This window comes from Danio rerio, chromosome 5 (genome assembly GCF_052040795.2).
Source record: "Danio rerio strain M-AB ecotype USA chromosome 5, GRCz13ab, whole genome shotgun sequence".
NCBI lineage: Eukaryota > Metazoa > Chordata > Actinopteri > Cypriniformes > Danionidae > Danio > Danio rerio.
The window spans coordinates 34,307,344-34,324,780 of record NC_141025.1 but is presented as its reverse complement, the minus strand read 5'-3'; the positions used below and the strand labels follow the sequence as shown (position 1 = coordinate 34,324,780).

The 17,437-nt window shown below is 35.6% G+C and overlaps 4 protein-coding genes and 4 non-coding genes across 13 annotated transcripts in view; 6 read left to right on the top strand and 2 right to left on the bottom strand.

Annotated features, from left to right (window-relative positions):
• usp20 (ubiquitin specific peptidase 20) overlaps positions 1-2,225 on the bottom strand; it is a 33,101-nt gene extending 30,876 nt beyond the window's left edge. For 2 of the 4 annotated variants that reach the window (XR_015490000.1, XM_087251528.1), the window contains exons 1-2: positions 2,109-2,225; positions 274-379 (exon numbers count right to left, since the gene is read on the bottom strand). Coding sequence is in view for 1 of the 4 variants with exons in the window: in XM_087251528.1 (XP_087107654.1) it covers positions 274-354 (81 nt within the window). In the remaining 3 variants the exon portion in view is untranslated. 4 annotated transcript variants of the gene reach the window in all.
• Positions 2,226-2,572: 347 nt separating this feature from the next.
• On the top strand, positions 2,573-5,273 carry zgc:103692. Its single transcript, NM_001005945.1, is given in 9 exon segments — positions 2,573-2,737; positions 2,924-2,983; positions 3,100-3,151; positions 3,274-3,344; positions 3,431-3,508; positions 3,606-3,803; positions 3,920-4,056; positions 4,834-4,932; positions 5,028-5,273. Coding segments are annotated over 9 exon segments (870 nt in total). The 5' UTR covers positions 2,573-2,657; the 3' UTR covers positions 5,123-5,273.
• A 120-nt stretch (positions 5,274-5,393) lies between these two features.
• On the bottom strand, positions 5,394-13,877 carry med22 (mediator complex subunit 22). 3 transcript variants are annotated; one of them, XM_087251644.1, is made up of 5 exons: positions 13,491-13,877; positions 11,749-11,901; positions 11,580-11,660; positions 10,043-10,251; positions 5,394-6,384 (listed from the first exon to the last, which is right to left on the bottom strand). In XM_087251644.1, exons 2-5 carry the CDS (start codon positions 11,869-11,871, stop codon positions 6,201-6,203), a joined length of 597 nt encoding a protein of 198 aa, XP_087107770.1. In that variant the 5' UTR covers positions 11,872-11,901; positions 13,491-13,877; the 3' UTR covers positions 5,394-6,200.
• Positions 13,878-13,931: 54 nt separating this feature from the next.
• Positions 13,932-17,363, top strand: rpl7a (ribosomal protein L7a). The gene is given in 8 exon segments (NM_200047.3): positions 13,932-13,951; positions 14,686-14,806; positions 14,993-15,142; positions 16,141-16,281; positions 16,386-16,465; positions 16,693-16,823; positions 17,024-17,093; positions 17,218-17,363. Coding segments are annotated over 8 exon segments (801 nt in total). The 5' UTR covers positions 13,932-13,948; the 3' UTR covers positions 17,323-17,363.
• Positions 14,847-14,918, top strand: LOC137495805 (small nucleolar RNA SNORD24). The gene has a single exon (XR_015492396.1). It is a non-coding gene; the product is annotated as a small nucleolar RNA SNORD24 (small nucleolar RNA).
• Positions 15,907-15,978, top strand: LOC137495806 (small nucleolar RNA SNORD24). The gene has a single exon (XR_015492397.1). It is a non-coding gene; the product is annotated as a small nucleolar RNA SNORD24 (small nucleolar RNA).
• On the top strand, positions 16,518-16,593 carry LOC137495803 (small nucleolar RNA SNORD36). Its single transcript, XR_015492249.1, has one exon. It is a non-coding gene; the product is annotated as a small nucleolar RNA SNORD36 (small nucleolar RNA).
• Positions 16,873-16,943, top strand: LOC137495804 (small nucleolar RNA SNORD36). Its single transcript, XR_015492250.1, has one exon. It is a non-coding gene; the product is annotated as a small nucleolar RNA SNORD36 (small nucleolar RNA).
• Positions 17,364-17,437: the final 74 nt, after the last annotated feature.

Below are 17,437 nucleotides of genomic sequence, written 5' to 3'. Positions count from 1 at the left end.
TTCTAAACCCAGTCAAATTAAAATATCTTAGAGCTCCCTCATCTTCCATGGATAACAATGGTCCCAACTCATTCAAAATCCTCAAAGATACCACAAAACATAATTAAAATAGTCCATGTATCTTAAATGGTTCAATCGTAATATTATGTAACAATAACAAAATGAATAAATAAATAAAAATAAATCATTTATCATAAATAAAACACCTTTATTCAACAGTTTCTTTCTATTCTGGTTAGTATATGGTGCACTTTCATGAGCACTGATGTATACCTCAGATGTCAACACAATCTTCCTCTGTTTGAAACAAAGCACAGGCACATCCAAACAATACATCAGAAGCGTGACATGCATAAAGGCCACAGCATGGAGTGCTGGACTGAGGAGAAGAAATATTGTTGTTTATTTTTGCTTTAGGTGCACACAAAAGTAATCTTGTATCTTTATAATGCTCTTATTGAACAACTGAAAGGATATGTGGGATGCTTTAGAATTTTTCTGGACTTTGAACAAGTCAGATGGTTGCTGTTTATGGAAGATCATAGTGCTCTCAGATTTAATCTAAAATAAGGCTGTACAATAGTGGAAAAATCTAACATTGCAATATTTTTTTTTTTTTTTTGCAATATATTTTGAGATATGAACACAATTTCAGCAAATGACTCTACTTCTATTTTCTATTTGGAAAAAAGTTATAATGTTAGATTTATTGGGATGATTCTGCAGTGGAAGTGCATCTCCATTAAATCTAATAAACAATCTATAAACTATTTGGAGTCCCCCTGACACATTTGCATTGTGGTCTGTGCTATTTGCAAGGTATTTCTGTATTTGAATGTGTTGTGGGTATTTTCATGAATAACAATCTATAAATAAAATTAAGAAAAAGAAACAATTGAAATTAAGTATTTTATCGTTTTTTGAGTCTAAAAATATTTAAGTGCAGTAACTGAATGATAAAAACAAAAGTAGTTAAGGTCACAAGTTGTACAATTTCTTATACCTGAATGCTTTTAAAATCATTATACAATCACAGGCATCAAAAACAAACTCAACATAGCATAGATCCTGCTATGTGACTATTGTGTAATACTGATCATGATATCGATGCTGAAGCAATATATTGTGCAGCCCTGATCTAAAATATCTTACTTAGTATTCTGAAAATGAATAAAGGTCTTGTGGAGTTTGGAACAACATGAGGTTGAATAATAATCCTTTCTTTTTATTTTATTTCTGGGGTAAACAAACCCTTTAAGAATGTCTGGTACAGCTCTGAGACTGCGCAGCACCAATACAGTAAATAACATTGATTTTTAAAAATCTTTCTCCAAAATTAACAAAAATCAAAAAGTCAGAAACCATAAACTTTCATTAATATGAAATGATGACAAAATTATTTGATAAACTGTCCCTATAAGAACCTTACACTCTCATTACCAGTGAGAATTATAAATAAAAATCTACCCTCATTGAATAGATATTAACGGAAATATATACCATATTATATAATATTTTTTTATAAGCATAAAAATTTTAAAATATTTATAGAGTATTGAGGATGGTATCTATCTAGCATATCTGCTCAATGTGTGTTATGTTTCTGCCTAGAACTGTTAAGAGGCCAAAATTGCTGTTTCATTCGCCTAGTCAGTTGATGGGGAAAAAAACATTCGTCCCGTACCAACACTTCCATTACAGCAAAGGAAATATACAATAATTGATATAAAAACATGATTCTATGAATCAAATTTTCACTAGAAAACTAACTTCAACTGAAGTCCGAAACGACGCAGAAAACAATCGCGTTAATATGAATGTAATGCAAACAATTCATCTGAATTAAAACATAATATCTAAAACAAAACAAATAGTTTTTCCTCTGCGTCTTCGGTATTTATTATGTTCATAAACACACAGCAGTCCTCAAATACGTCACGGTGAACCACCTAAAAGCTGTTTAACATCACGATCTTGCAGAATAAACAGGCCATATTTCCACTCGGTCTGCAAGACACTATTCATACGCTGAGTCGACATGATGTTATCATATCAAACAACAGTGACAGTCCGATTTAGCAAAAGGAAAGACAGAAACAGATATTTACCTGTCATACAGAAACAAAAATATCGCTCATAGATAGTCATTTTAGGCCAATCGGAGGTGTTTGTAACAGTGGTGGGAAGCAGTGTAACGTTACTACTAAGCAGCATCCATACTGAATACAGCAGAAGCGTGCGTCACGGCTTTGACCACAGCCAATGAGCGCATTTCGTTCTTTAGCATGATCAAATAATTTTTTATTTACTTCGATTATAAAATACACATACTTCTTGTTTTACACGTTTATTTATCGTATAGAGTGTTTATTATTAAATTTACACCGTTTTTGTTTCGTTTTTCTGTATCGTGTCATAGAAGCAGCCGATCTAGAAACAGTCTCATCATTCCGCTTTTCGCCGTTCAACGGCTGTACAAAAAACAGGCAAGCTGATCTGAGATCAACTGTTAAGACGACAAATGTGATGCCAGCGAGCGGAAGTTTCTAGAGAATGAGGTCCGTCACTAAACATAGACCGCCACCGTTGCGTACAGACGGACGAGGGGTAACGTAACGCTTATCAGTAAATAATTCGACGAGTTTTAAAAACAAGTCATGCCACCAGGTAAAAATTTTAGAAGAAGGAAAGAGGATTCATCCGACGAGGAAGATGATGAAACAAAATTCGTAGTCAGGTAGATATATTCAACACATTCAGGCCAAACAAAGTAAACACAGCTGTTGTAAACCGCTAGGTAAAACGAGCAGAAAAGATTAATGCAGCTGACTTGTTTAGTTTGTACATGCATTCAGAGAGGACAGAAACCTATTGAATGTGAAAATCTATTTAAAGATGTTACTTTTATTATATGTTTACCCAGGTCAAAACTGGATGAAGCCAAGGAGCTACAGAGTCTGCGAAAAAGGCAGCATGGAGTGAGGTTGGTCATGAGCTGCTTTGTGGTTGTTACTGTTGGTGGTGTTTACATTTTTCTTTCTTTTCATTGTGTAATTAAAGTGAGAATAATAAATGCTATTTTCCATTCTGTTTGCCCAGCATTGCAACGTTACTTGTTGGAGAGAAGCTTCCTTTAGAGGCTGAGCTTGAGGTGTTTTATTATTTTAATCAAACTACATTTTGCACTACAATACAAGCCTTGCAGTGTAACTTTGTTCTTCTCTATGAGCTAATAGAGGTTTGACATTTTGTCCCTCCATGTTTATGTCATAGGATGACCCATTTAAACTGAAGACTGGAGGTGTTGTTGATATGAAGAAAGTGAAAGACAGAAGCCGAGACATGTAAGCATTAAGTAAACATGTTAGCTTTTCATTTCAATTTTTCTCTATATTTGAAGTGAAATGTTCAACTCTTCCTCTTGTTACAGGACAGTGGATGAAAATGACCTCAATCTTGGTACATCCTTTTCTGCCGAGACAAACAGAAGAGATGAAGATGCTGACATGTAAGTGCATGCTTCTACATCACATACTTTCTGCATTGCTGGTTTTGTCACTATTTATGTTTAAAGCCTCTCCCATCATGCATCTCATTTCACGCAGGATGAAGTACATTGAGACAGAGTTAAAGAAAAAGAAAGGCATGGTGGAGGCAGAGGAGCAGAAGGTGAAGGTGAAGAATCCAGAGGACCTCCTGTATGAGCTTCCAGAGAACATCAACGTCAGCTCTGCCAAAAAGACAGAAGAGATGTTGTCCAATCAGATGCTGAGCGGAATTCCAGAGGTGGATCTGGGGATTGAGTGAGTAAAGACACAAGCTAATTCATGGACATCAGTTGTTTTCTCTAGACTGGTGGCTCCAAACAAACAAATGATTGATGTCAACCTAAAAGCCTTTTTTCTCTCTTTCTTCTCAGCGCAAAGATAAAGAATATCATCAACACAGAAGAAGCCAAAGCAAAGCTGCTAGCTGAGCAGAGGAATAAGAAGAAAGACAGCGGGACCTCCTTTGTTCCCACAAACATTGCGGTCAATTACGTCCAGCATAATCGCTGTAAGTGTACACACAAACAACTGTTTGTTCAAACGTTTGTCAGTAAGATGTTTTTAAGTCTCTTATGCTCACATTTAAGGGATAGTTCATTTTTTTTTCATTTGTTCTCCTTCATGTGGTTTTAAACAGTTATTAGTTTCTTTCTTTTGTTGAATCCAAAAGAAGATGTTTTGAAGAAAACTGATTGCTGGAATCCATCATCGTCAATGGCTTCTTTGTGTTCAACAGAAGAAACTCAAAAAGGTTTTGAACAAGTGAAGGCTGATTTAAATGATGGCAGAATTAAAAAACTTTGAGTTGAACTATCCCTTTAAAAATGTAATCTTGTGAAATATTTTTGCAGTCTGTAATTGCACTCATTTTCTTTTTTTCATAATCAGGTTTTTAGATTATAAAAAAATGTTGTAAATTGTTCATTGTAAAGCTGAATTGTTCAGCAAACATTAGTCCAGTTCTTCACAATTCTTTCTAATACGATGATTTGGTGCCTAATTTACACATTTATCTTTCAATATTCAAAAAAACGGAAATTAATGTAAATTTCAAAAGCAGAGCATTTACTTAAAATACATTTTGTAACAAAACTGTACAAAGAAAAGGCCAACGATTGATTTCTCCAAATTGTTCACTAACCATATCTGTTTTCAAGTGTAAGCTTTTATCAACAGCTCTGTCTATGCCTAACAAATAAGTAAACAGTAAAATGTGAACCATATTTAAAACATTTGCTATCCCAAAGACGAAAGATTAAGTCATCATCTGTTCTATTTTGTCAAGTCTACCATGAGGATTCAAACGCGCCCCAAAGACGCAACAGAGAAGAGCCTAAAGCCAGGCCATTGCGTGTAGGAGACACAGAGAAACCAGCACCTGAGGGTAAGATCAGATTGAAAATCTCTTCAGCTATTATGCCCTGCTGTTTTTAATGAATTCATGTTCATATAATTTGGTGTATTTTTTTCGGTCTCCAGCCTCACCACCCAATTTCCGCAAGAGACCCAATAACGAGAAGGCCACAGATGACTACCACTATGAGAAATTTAAGAAAATGAACCGACGATATTAATCCTTCACTAATAATTCAGCCACCATGATGGAGTTTGTTTTTCCTTTCTGTAAACTGAAAGATGTAAATACTTTGTACTATATTTAAAACAATGTCTCTACTAAATATCTGTAACTTACGATAAGCTTTTTACAATAAAACTTCACCCAAATTGTTGGTAGTTTTTTGAAAATATTTTATAACAGAAGAACTTTTAGTTGCATAAATTTAGCGCATTGTTCAATTTCATAATTATATAATGATTGTAGAACAATTCCACATAAATGCTCAATCACTGCATATGAATGAAACTTTATTCTTATTAAACGGTTATTCTACAGGATTTGATAATGAAATACTATAACCTCTGTTACACTAACAGCATATTACCTTTTCTCTAAAGGTTTTGTTTTGAGGTCTCAAACTAAAATCGAAAGGTCATCACAAAGTTACACAGCAATACAAATAATGTATGAATGAATAAAAAAATGACAAAATGAGAACTCTTCCTTAGCAGTCACATTTAGGAAAACAGTGCACATGTAACATAAAATTTAAGATTTTTTTTCTTGTTAAAATTAATATCTCTTATCCAAAAAAAAAAGTTTCAATATTCATTGATTTTGCAGAATTGTTGTAATATTACTCAAGCTGACAAAAAGATAAATACTTCTTTATACCATTGCCAAGTTACCCAGCTACAATATTTTTTCCAGGGTCCTGTACCCTGAAGCCAGATCAGCTGGATAAACAGTTATGTTTCAGTTTAGCTTGCACCATTTCTAGGTTTCGGGTAAAATTAGTGGTTATTAAAGATAATACCACGACAGCAAAGTGTGATATAAGTGGAGCTGCTTTCATCTAAACTAAAACCCAATATTGGAGCAAACTAAATTGAAACTTTATCTAGCTTCTTGGTACAGGCTCCAGAAATGTTATCAGTATTATTTCAGTGTAATTATTTCCAGACAAAATTGCACCATATCAAGTAGTTCTCAGATTTGCAGTCTGCAGTTGAAGGTTTCTGGTGAAGCTTAATGTGATGGCAAGTTGTTTAGTTGTGCAATCTAACAAGTCCGTAAAGAAAGTCCCCAGTATTTCATGACTGCTCACTAGTGCCACTGCCGTTGCGGTGACGTTGCATAGACTCCTGGGATCCCAAGTGGTCTGAGTCCTCAGGGTTGGCATTTGAGGGGTCAGAGGTCATCTCAGGGGACCCCCAACTGTCCTGCCGATGAAAGGCCTCACAAAGTGGCAACTCAACACCATCCCATTGTCCACAGCTAGAAACGTTATACACACACATTACACACATGCACACAAACTAACATTTCTTTAGTCCACATCTGCCTAAAACTTTCACTATATTATTAGGATTAAACATGATACTGCTAAACATTCATTCAGTCATAAGACAAAACATACACAAACTGTATAGTATGGTATATACTATACAGTAATGAATATATGAAGGACTGAGAAAAGAAGCACAAGCAGAGAAAGGAAGTTGTGGAAAGCATTATTTAGGACTGCTACTAGTGATTGGAAACGTGTGGTCACATGATGTTCTCAAGAGTTTTGGTCTTTCAGGTGTCATTTGTCTTCTGTTTGCTGTTTTGTTGTGCACTCAACAGACGTGTGTGCTCTAATGTCAGAATTGCTCAATAGATGAGAAGTGAAAGGCTGTTAGCAGCAAAGAATTTTGACTATGCACTCAGCAGACAGAGGCAGAACATAGATTACAAATCAGAGGTGAGCAAATAATAGATCAGACACTAAATATGCTCTCTTTTCTCTCTGGTTTATTTATGAAATTTGAAATGACCCGTTGGTTTGTGGGGGAAAACTTGACAAATATTGTGATACATTCAGAACAGGTACTAATGTGACCAACACTGTTTCTACCCAATACTTCACCACATCAAAACAGTGTAGTGCAATATCAAACCACTGAGGGAAACAAATGCTCTATAAATAATAATGTTACATCTCGACACATTTGTAAATAAAAGATAAAATACACTATATTGTCAAAAGTTTTGGAACATCTGCCTTTATATGTACATGAACTTTAATGACATCCCAATCTTAAGCTGTATTATATAATATAGCGTTGACCCACCCTTTTTAGCTATAAAGGCCACAAAGATGCTTGTGATTTCCACAAGGTTAAAGAGTGTTTATAGAAATATTTGACCATTCTTATAGAACGCAAGTGTCAATTTCAGTTCCTGGAAGGCCACAGCTAGGCACAGTTTAGCTTTTACCCTAATTAAAGACACCTGATCAAAAGTATAGAGTACTTAAGGCTTGCATGAATTCTACAGGTTAAGCCTGGTTTATACTTCTGCATCAATTGATCAGCGTGTCTGTTGAACCAGGGTTGAAACTAAACTGTGCAGAGCTGCGGCCCTCCAGCAACTGCATTTGACACCTGTGTTCTAGAAGCACATTTGTGAGGTCACGCACTGATGTTGTACAAGAAGGCCTGGCTAACACTCTTCACTTCTTTCCAAAGGTGTTCAATCAGGTTGATATCAGTACTCTGTGCAGGCCAGTCAACTTTCTCCACACCAAACTTGCTCATTCAATTTTTTATGGACCTTGCTTTGTGCACTGGTGTGCAGTCATGTTGGAACAGGAGGGGGGTCATTCTCAAACTTTACCCAGTGTAAGGAGCATGAAATTGTCCATGTCTGATATGCTGAAGCATTAAGCGTTTATGCCACTTGAACTAAAGGGCAAACCCCAAACCCTGAAAAACAGCCTCCAACCATAATCCCCTCTCCATCAAGCATAACACTTGGCACATAGCATTCAGGCGAGATGTCGTTCTCCTGGCAACTGCCAAACCCAGATTCATCCATTGGATTGCCAGACAGGGAAGCATGAAACGTCACCCCAGAAAACATATTTCCACAACTTTAGAGTTCAGTGGCGGTTTGCTTTACATCATTGTATCCGCCACTTTTCATTGCACTTGGTAAAGTACAGCTTGAATTCGACAGCTCGACCATGGAAACGAATTCCAGCTTTCGATGCACTGCTCTTGAGCTAATCTGAAGGCCACATAAAGTTTGGAGGTCTCAGACTTTGAGAGTTCTGACCCGCTCTGTGATTTTTGGTGCCTACCATATTGTTGCTAAGGTCCGCATGCCTAGGAGCTTTATTTTTTGGAAGTGATCAGAATCCCTGAATTTGGGATTTTGAGTGGTGTCCCAAAACATTTGGCAATATAGTATATTTTTGCCAATTTACAAAAACTTCCATTAAAATTTAAAGAAAAAAAAAAAAACATGCCATTTGTGAATGATATGGAACATGAAAAAAAATCAGTTTCTTGAGCGTATCAAATCATTTTCTTCCAGTAAGCTAATTTATATGCTGTTTAACGTTTGATTATACAATAAAGAACCCTACAGGTGCATTCATGCCATGTCGTAATTATGAAATTCTAAAGAGCAAAATCATTATTGCAGTTAAACTAATCATAAACTGGTTATGATTAATTTAATTAATTTTAATAGTGATTGATGATGAAACAAAACTTACAATTTCAAATCCTAGGATGATAGAGAATTCACAAGTAAGCAGCCAAGCACCAGAGATATAAGAGTTTTTATTTTTTTGCACATCTACTTGAATTACATACATTGACTATGATCTGGTCAAATGTTTGAGAAAAGTCAGACAAAGAGCCTAGAAACATTTTAGAGGTTTAAAAACATGGCAGCATATTTGTCATTAACCATTTTTGTTAAAATTCAGTTTTTAGTTCTTCTTGCTAAATGTTATTAGCATAAACATTAATGTAAATCTGAGCTGTTGGAAATTCTAGAGCAGGGGTGCCCAAACTCTATTCGTGTCCAAAATTTTCCACATGGCTATAGGCTGCCATAGACTTCAAGAGTCAGACAATTTTAGTAAGATAAGGAATGAATACATAGGTCTCTATAGCTTCTGTGCCCAGCCCCCAGAGATGCGTGTTATCTTGAATTCATGGTAATTACGACATGGTCTGAATGAAGCCTTTACTCTTTATTACATATTTTAAAGTGCTCTGAATTTTGCTAGTCCTCATTGTGTTAAAACTTTATTGCGCCAAACTACTTTTAAAAACATTAACATCTATGATTTTCCAAAAAATTGTGTATTATTAAATAATTCCCATAATACCTCAATCAAAATATATCTTTTTGTGAAACTATTACTGGTCACCTTGTTTCAAAGACTCCTTAAATTCATCTAAAATGTTTGTATAGTACATAAGATCAACATTTAATTATTCAGCACCACTAATAAACAGAAAATTAACATCCTGATTTCTGATTGCAACATTAATATAAAATAGATATTCTAAAACAATCATACAAGGCACCTGGGATGGAATCTTTATATGCACTTATAGTTGTATAACGGATAAGAGATTTCTTGTGCAGTTATACTTGCCCAGTTATACCGAAAGTGCTTGATAACGTCTTTGGTGTGAAATTAATACAATGTAAATACATATGTTATTTTATGAGCATAGCAGAAAAAAACATATAATGATACCCTGCTTGTTATAAATATAAACTATAGCAAAACTGTAAGTCTAACTACAAGTTTCCTTAATTTTCCTATGTCATTAATGCTTACCTGCAAGAATCTGCACTCTAATTAAGGCACACAATGGTATTAAATGCATGTGTATGGAAAACCAAACTTGCATGGTTTGATCAAACAAATAGCCCAATGTTAGCATTGTTAGCAATGTTCAGTGATTGAAGCCAGTAACTGGTTATGCAAATTAAAAAAACCTTTAAACACAAGAATGGCTCCATGAATCACCCTGTGTTATGTTTTCTTATGATGTACATATACATCAGGTTTATGGCTCTGGTAAGCAAGTAAAGGCAGGGGTGACTGCACACACGTTTGGGATCACTGCTCTATTTGTACCTGGAGGAGTAATACTCTTCCTCGAGCTCATACAGGTCGATGGCAATCTCATCCCGCAAAGAGATGAGCTTCTTGTCGCACTCCTCCTGCAGCGTGCGGAGCTGCTGGTTACGCAGACTGATGGCCTCGTTGACAGACGGGAAATCATTCAGGATAAGGAACTGCTTCAGGTCTGAGACAAGCTTCATCAGAGACTCTCCTGCACGTACCTAACACACAAACACATTTAATCCGTTAATGTCATCCAAGTGTGAGATGTGCGTTAGGGGTCAACCGATTATCGGCACCGATGTTAATTGTTTTTATGGTTCGACATCCAACTGTGAGGTGTCCATTCGGGGTCGACCAAATATCGGCACAGCAATAAAATGCTTTAATCATGGTTTATCATCTAACTGTGACATATCCATTAGAGATTGACTAATTATCATCTATTATCTGCATTAGTTATTTGCATGGCGTTTCATCAAACTCTGAGTTGCCCATCAGGGGTTGACTAATTATCGGCACCGATATTAAGCAGTTTTACGGTATGTTAGTCAACTGTGAGGTGTCTATTAAGAGTTAGTTAATTATTGGCACCAATATTAAGCATTTTATTGGTATGTCATCTAATTAAGAGTTAATCAATTATCGGCACCGATATTAAGCATTTTTATGGTATTTCAGCCAACTCTAAGGTGTCCATTAAGAGTTCATCAATTATCGGCACCAATATTAAGAATTTTTATGGTATGTCAGCCAACTGTGAGGTGTCCATTAAGAGATAATCAATTATCGGCACTGATATTAAGCATTTTTATAGTTATTGGTCATTTTCAAACCTATATGCTAATTTTATTATTATTTTATTTTGTAAATCACTAGGAAATGCTGCTTCAACTGAAAGCACTGCGAGTTTAAGTTGCTTATAATGTGTAAAAAAAAAAAAAAAATCAATGTGTCGAACATCTTACCAAAATTGAGAAGCATATATGAACCTCTTGTCCAATATAAGATAACATTTATTAATACATTTTACTTCAGTATAACTTCATAATGTTATAGGAGTTTTAAAATATTATAAAATTGTTAAACAAATTTAACAAAAAAAATTGTTTTAAAAGGCTATGTGATAAAAGCTAGTTGAAATACCATTGTATTATAAATTTACTTTATTATAATAAAAATCCCTGATAAGGTCTACAGGCACTCCAGTTTCCCCACAGTCCAAACACATGCATTATAATAGAGTTGGATAAACTGAGGGAAGGGTATCCGCTGTGTAAAACATGTGCCAGGGTAATAGGTAGTTAATTCCGCTGTGGCAACTACTGATAACCAGGGAACAAGCAGTAGGAAAGTGAGAGAGTGAGTTGTGTTTAAGAACAGATTTTGCCAGAGCCCTAGTTTTTCCTTAATTAACATTTTACACCAGGCATAGTTCAAATTATCTGTTATTGGTGCATTAGATCTGTGTCAGCACTGGCCTTGAAAAACACCTGTCGATTGACCCCTAGTGTTCAATTTATTTTATCTACATTACAGAGGATCTTACAATGTTGGCAGCTCGGACATGCATTTCAAAATGGTCCTGTTCAGCTTGAGTCGCCCTGGAAACCTGAGTCTCATCTTCCACCTGATCAAAGAAATGACAATATTGAATTAATTGAATTAACAGATAGATGATATCAGTGTGAACATGTTTCATATGCGAACCAACATACCTTAGCAGTTTTAATTATTTCCGTAAAATTGTCTAGAATTGACCTGATGTCATCTTTGAGTCTCTTATTGTAGTTCTGCAAAAGAGTCTCTTTGCTTTGCGGGAGGACTCTCGGTGTGGACATCTCAGCTCTTGTGTCACTCTTTACTCAATGCTATAGAATCACAAATAAGACTTTACAGTTAAAACTGCAGCAACATGTCACACTAGGTGTTTCTTTAGTTTATACATACAATTGAATAGGAATTGTTTCATTTATAAAAAGGTTTTTATGGTTGCAAAGTTGTACTAATTTTTAAATTCCGTTTAATGCAGGTAATTTCATGTTTTATACTGTCTGTTAAACTGATCCAGGATTTCTGCCTGATTTCACCAAGTTACATTTAAGACTTTTAAGACCATTATGAATGAAACTTTAGACTTATACAGGGTTAAATACTAAGATTTTTTTTTCTAATATCCCAGTTGGAAACGATTATCAGTTGCCCTATCAAAAAAGATTAACATTTATTACATTTAATAATACAAACATAATAATTATTTAGTTTATATATTTTTGTATTGATTTTCAAATATATCCATTCACAAACCCTATAACCCTAACCAAGAACAGAACAAAACATAGCTGTCAGTTACTTCAGTTTACAATAAAAACAATTACACAATAAAATATATAGGTCAGGTCAGTATCCTCAGCAGTAAATAAATGGAGAACTTTTAAGCAAATGTAACTGTAAGGAAAGTAAATGCTTTTTTTAAAAGTTAAAAGTTGTATTGAGATGGATTGGTGGTGATTGTATGGGTGTTAATGGCCAGACTGGTTAGTTATTAACAAAAGAAAATTAAGACCTGTTAAAAAATATTTAAGACCTACAACACATTTCAGTAGATTTCGGACTTTTTAAAGCCTAAAATTTAGCTTTTGAGATTTAAGACATTTTAAGACCCTACGGACACCCTGTGATTGTTAGTTTCGATCCAATTAAATAACAGAAATCATACTATGGGATGACACGGTAGCTCAGTGGGTAGCACTGTCGCCTCACAGCAAGAAGTTTGCTGGTTTGAGTCTCGGTTGGGTCAGTTGACATTTGTGTGGAGTTTGCATGGTCTCCTCATGTTGGCGTGGGTTTCCTCCAGGTGCTCCAGTTTCCCCCACAGTCCAAAGACATGTGGTATAGGTGTAGTAAATAAACTAAATTGGCCATAGTATATGAATATGTATAAGCGTGTATGGATGTTTTCTAGGACTGGTTTGCAGCTGGAAGGGTATCCATTGTGTAGAACGTATGCTGGATAAGTTGGCAGTTCATTCCGCTATGGCGACCCCCGATAAATAAAGGGACTAAGCCGAAGGAAAATGAATGAATGAAACTATATAATGATTATCATATAATTTATTGAATCATTAAAATATAGCCTAGGGCTATATGGATTTAAATCGTATTATTTTGCTATCCAAAAAAATATTTTTGATCATATTAACTGCATTACAGCAATGCAGCATTACAGTAAACCAATATTATTATTATAAAAGGGTTTACATTTCCATCACATTTTACCATTCAAATAATGGAAATCATATTATAATGTACATTTTTTAGTCAACATTATATTTTACATGAACCAATTTTGGTATTTTATTGTAAGCACTACAAGCAAAAATAATATTCAAGATACCAATTATAAACCATTGATCAAAATTTGTTCTATAGTAATATATCTTCTCACGCAGTTACATACCGTTAACGTTGATTCGCGATCTACAGCTTTACACCCCGTTCTTATCTGCATGCGTAATTATATTGAACTGAGTAATTCTGCTGGCAACTTTGAAACTAGAATGTATCATTTGAGAAACATCTTTCAAATAAAATAAAACACAAAACAAAATATTTTCTTCTGCGTACGTTAAATTGAGTTCGTCTCGGACACTGAAACTAAGTTAGTTAAACAGCGCGTTAAAGTTTTACACAGCAATTTTCGCAAGCGTAATTAATTAGCTAAGAACTGATTAGATACTGGTGCTCAAACTTATAAAAAGGTTACTCACAGCTGCAGGCATTATTTTATAACCTTTCTTCAAGTAAACGCGAGCCTCCCGTTTTTGTTCTGTCGCATACAGATGATGTCACTACCCAAATGTCGCGGTAGTTATATTTCCCACAATACCTTTCTTCTTCCTTTCCGTCTGAACCAACATGGTGAGTGTTTGATGGTTTTGACTGGGAAGCCTTCTCTTTTAAAAATCCTTAAGCATCCTGACTTATAGCGTGTTGCAGCATTAATATTATATCAGCTATGAGAAATAAAGACCCAACACCTGCACCCTGAACGAGAATTGTGATCTTACCATGTAATTACATGAAGAATTTTAACAACTCTTCTGCTAGCTGTAGTGTTGGCTTACTGTCAGCACTAACGCCTCGAAATCCGACGCCTTCAGTCTGAAAAATAACTTGTTTTTATACTTCAGTTTAACATCAAGTTGCTGTGTATGTTTTGAAGTATTCTGCTGTTACGACTAAATCAAACACGCAGTAGCGCGAATGCTAACTTGCTAGCGGGATTTTTTTATAGGCCAAAATGAATTAGCTCGGCCTTCAGCTGCTTAATAAACACGTGAGAGAGTCAGTGTATTATAAGGATACAAGATAACCTGCTAGTTTATCTATGTAGAAAAGTTTCAGAGATCATATTCGTTTTGTCAACGCTCACGTTTGATTCTTGAGTAAAACAGTTCCACCTTTTCGGCATCAAGTAGTCTATGCCACAACTTGAACTACTGAACACAAAGAATAGGGTTTAGCTTTGCAGTGATGTCTTGCACCTCTTTTGTCTGGCTTGTAGACTCTTGACAATTTTTGTAATCTGCTGAACTTATTGCTCACTGTGGACAATGAAGTGCTTTCAAGTAATACTTTGCATCTCTCCACAGCCCAAGGGAAAAAAGGGTAAGGGGAAGAAGGTGGCACCAGCCCCTTCAGTGGCCAAGAAACATGAGGTCAAGAAAGTTGTGAACCCCCTGTTTGAGAAGAGGCCCAAGAACTTTGGCATTGGTGAGTCCTTGCAGTTGTCTGAAGTGTGTAGCTGTCTGAGTGCAGATGATGTAATGAATATTTGCTATCTTAACAGCAATGCAGACAATCTCCCACCAAGATCGCTGATGCACATGTTGAGTTTGAAAACCTGTTAGCTGATCCTAATACAGTTTGAAAATGAAAATCTTGCATTTTAATGTCCAGGTCAGGACATCCAGCCGAAGCGGGATCTGACCCGATTCGTGAAATGGCCACGTTATGTCCGGCTGCAGCGTCAGCGAGCAATCCTGTACAAGCGACTGAAGGTCCCCCCTGCGATCAACCAGTTCACCCAGGCTCTGGACCGCCAGACCGGTGAGTCTGATTGTGTACTTAAGCTGGATATTTTTACTGACAAAAAAAAAAAAACTCCTGTAAGAGGTGATTCACCCAAAAATAAATTATATTTTACGCAATCTTCATTTGAAACCTGCATTTTTCTTGTTAACCAAGATGGTATGTTGTGATGATAGTAGCTGGCACCTATTTACTTCCATTTAATTTTATTTCTTATTACTTAAACTGTAGTTGTATTAATGTGGAAAATAAATAACCACAGTTATTTTAAATCAGAATTTTTACTAACATATGGAAAATGTATATTGAGTGTTAAAATAATGAATTTAGCATTATGGGGCTTGTTTAAAATGTAATTGCATAAATATTCTTGACCAGGTTTTTTGGTATAAACATTGCATGTTGGCACTGGTTCTTCTGTGGCATATGGTATTAATACAGTCTTGCCAAGTAAATTGACTTGTTGGGGAAATTATGTAAAGCCATATTAGACACTGATGCATAAAACATTTTTTCACGATGACCAACAGAAGGAAATGCTTAAACTGACACTAATGCTTTAATGTAATAGCACTTTATGCAAAGATGTGAAGAGTAGAGTAGTAGGGAACAATCCATTGTTAGATTTCATTAGATTGTATTTTTTTTATAATCGATAACCAATTTTGTGTAGAAACTATTGGTGCATGTTAACTGGTATAAATGTAGTTTAAATTGTCAGTATTGAGTGGCCTCCTAAATGGCGTTTTATATTTATTTATTTATTTTTACACTTATTGATGTGCAGATGATGTGAAGAATATTTGCTATCTGAGTAGTAAATGCGGACAGTTTCCACCAAGATCACTGATGCACTTTTTTTTTTGTGAGATCTCTACTTTAAAATCAACTTAAATTGTATTGTGAGCTTGTTTTCTTGGAGGTCCTTCTGGCATTTATGCTGGATTTATAATTGCAGAAATGCTAATGGATTTTATTTTATTTATTTTTTAACACTTTGAATTATTTTTCTGTAGCTACCCAGCTGTTCAAGCTTGCTCACAAGTACAGGCCTGAGACCAAGCATGAGAAGAAACAGAGACTGTTGGCTCGTGCAGAGCAGAAGGCTGCTGGAAAGGGAGATACACCCACTAAAAGACCACCAGTTCTGCGCGCAGGTGGCTTTTTTTTTTAATTTTTAATTTTATTTTTTTTTTTTAAAGATTGTTTAAACAATATAAAGTTGTAAGATTTTAAAATTTTCATTTCTTTTCTTTCTCAGGTGTGAACACTGTGACCACACTTGTGGAGAGCAAGAAAGCACAACTGGTCGTTATTGCTCATGATGTGGATCCCATTGAGGTGAGGATCTCAATTTCTACCAAATAAAGTTCTGTTTTAAAGTAGTGGTTGTCTGCAATGATGTCTTGAATTTCTTCACCTGAATTCAAACTGAAGATCAAAATACGAGCTTTTTAACCCTGAGCAACAACCACTCCTGCATCTCAGTAGCTTTTTGTTTCTGGTTTGTAATTTTATAATAGGGCTGAAATCGGGGAATGTTAATTTTTTATTTCCTTCTTTTATAGCTGGTGGTGTTCTTGCCTGCTCTGTGCCGTAAAATGGGTGTCCCATACTGCATCGTCAAGGGCAAGGCCAGACTGGGCAGACTGGTGCACAGAAAGACCTGCACCTCCATCGCCTTCACACAGACCAATCCGTGAGTAAAACACAAACACTCAGTTCACTTTCCTTTGCTGCACATCCTACAGCTATGATGTCTGAATTTCTTCACCTGAACAACCATGTGGTTTAAATGAGCTTTTTAACCCTGAGCTAAATGGTTTGCATCTAATCATACATTTGGTGGTTTTTGAATAAGTTTTTGTTGGTTAATTTAATTTTTTTCCCCATCTTCAGCGAAGACAAAGCAGCTCTTGCTAAACTGGTGGAGGCCATCAAGACCAACTACAATGACAGATATGAGGAGGTCAGTTTATTACTCGATTTAATAACTGGATCTGGTGCAACACAGACCATCAATTTTTCTATTGTACTTTTTCCTTGAATAACATGACTGCTATCTGCTAATTTTATTTTAATGCTCTCTTCAGATCCGTCGTCACTGGGGAGGAAATGTCCTGGGTCCCAAGTCAACTGCTCGTATTGCTAAACTCGAGAAGGCAAAGGCCAAGGAGCTGGCCACTAAACTGGGTTGAGCTGTCTTGTTTAATAAATATAAAAAATGTTCACAAAAGCGTCAGGCGTCTGATTGGTTCTTTTTTGTTTAGTTTAAACACCATTTTCTTCTTTAATAATGATTTGGAGACGTAC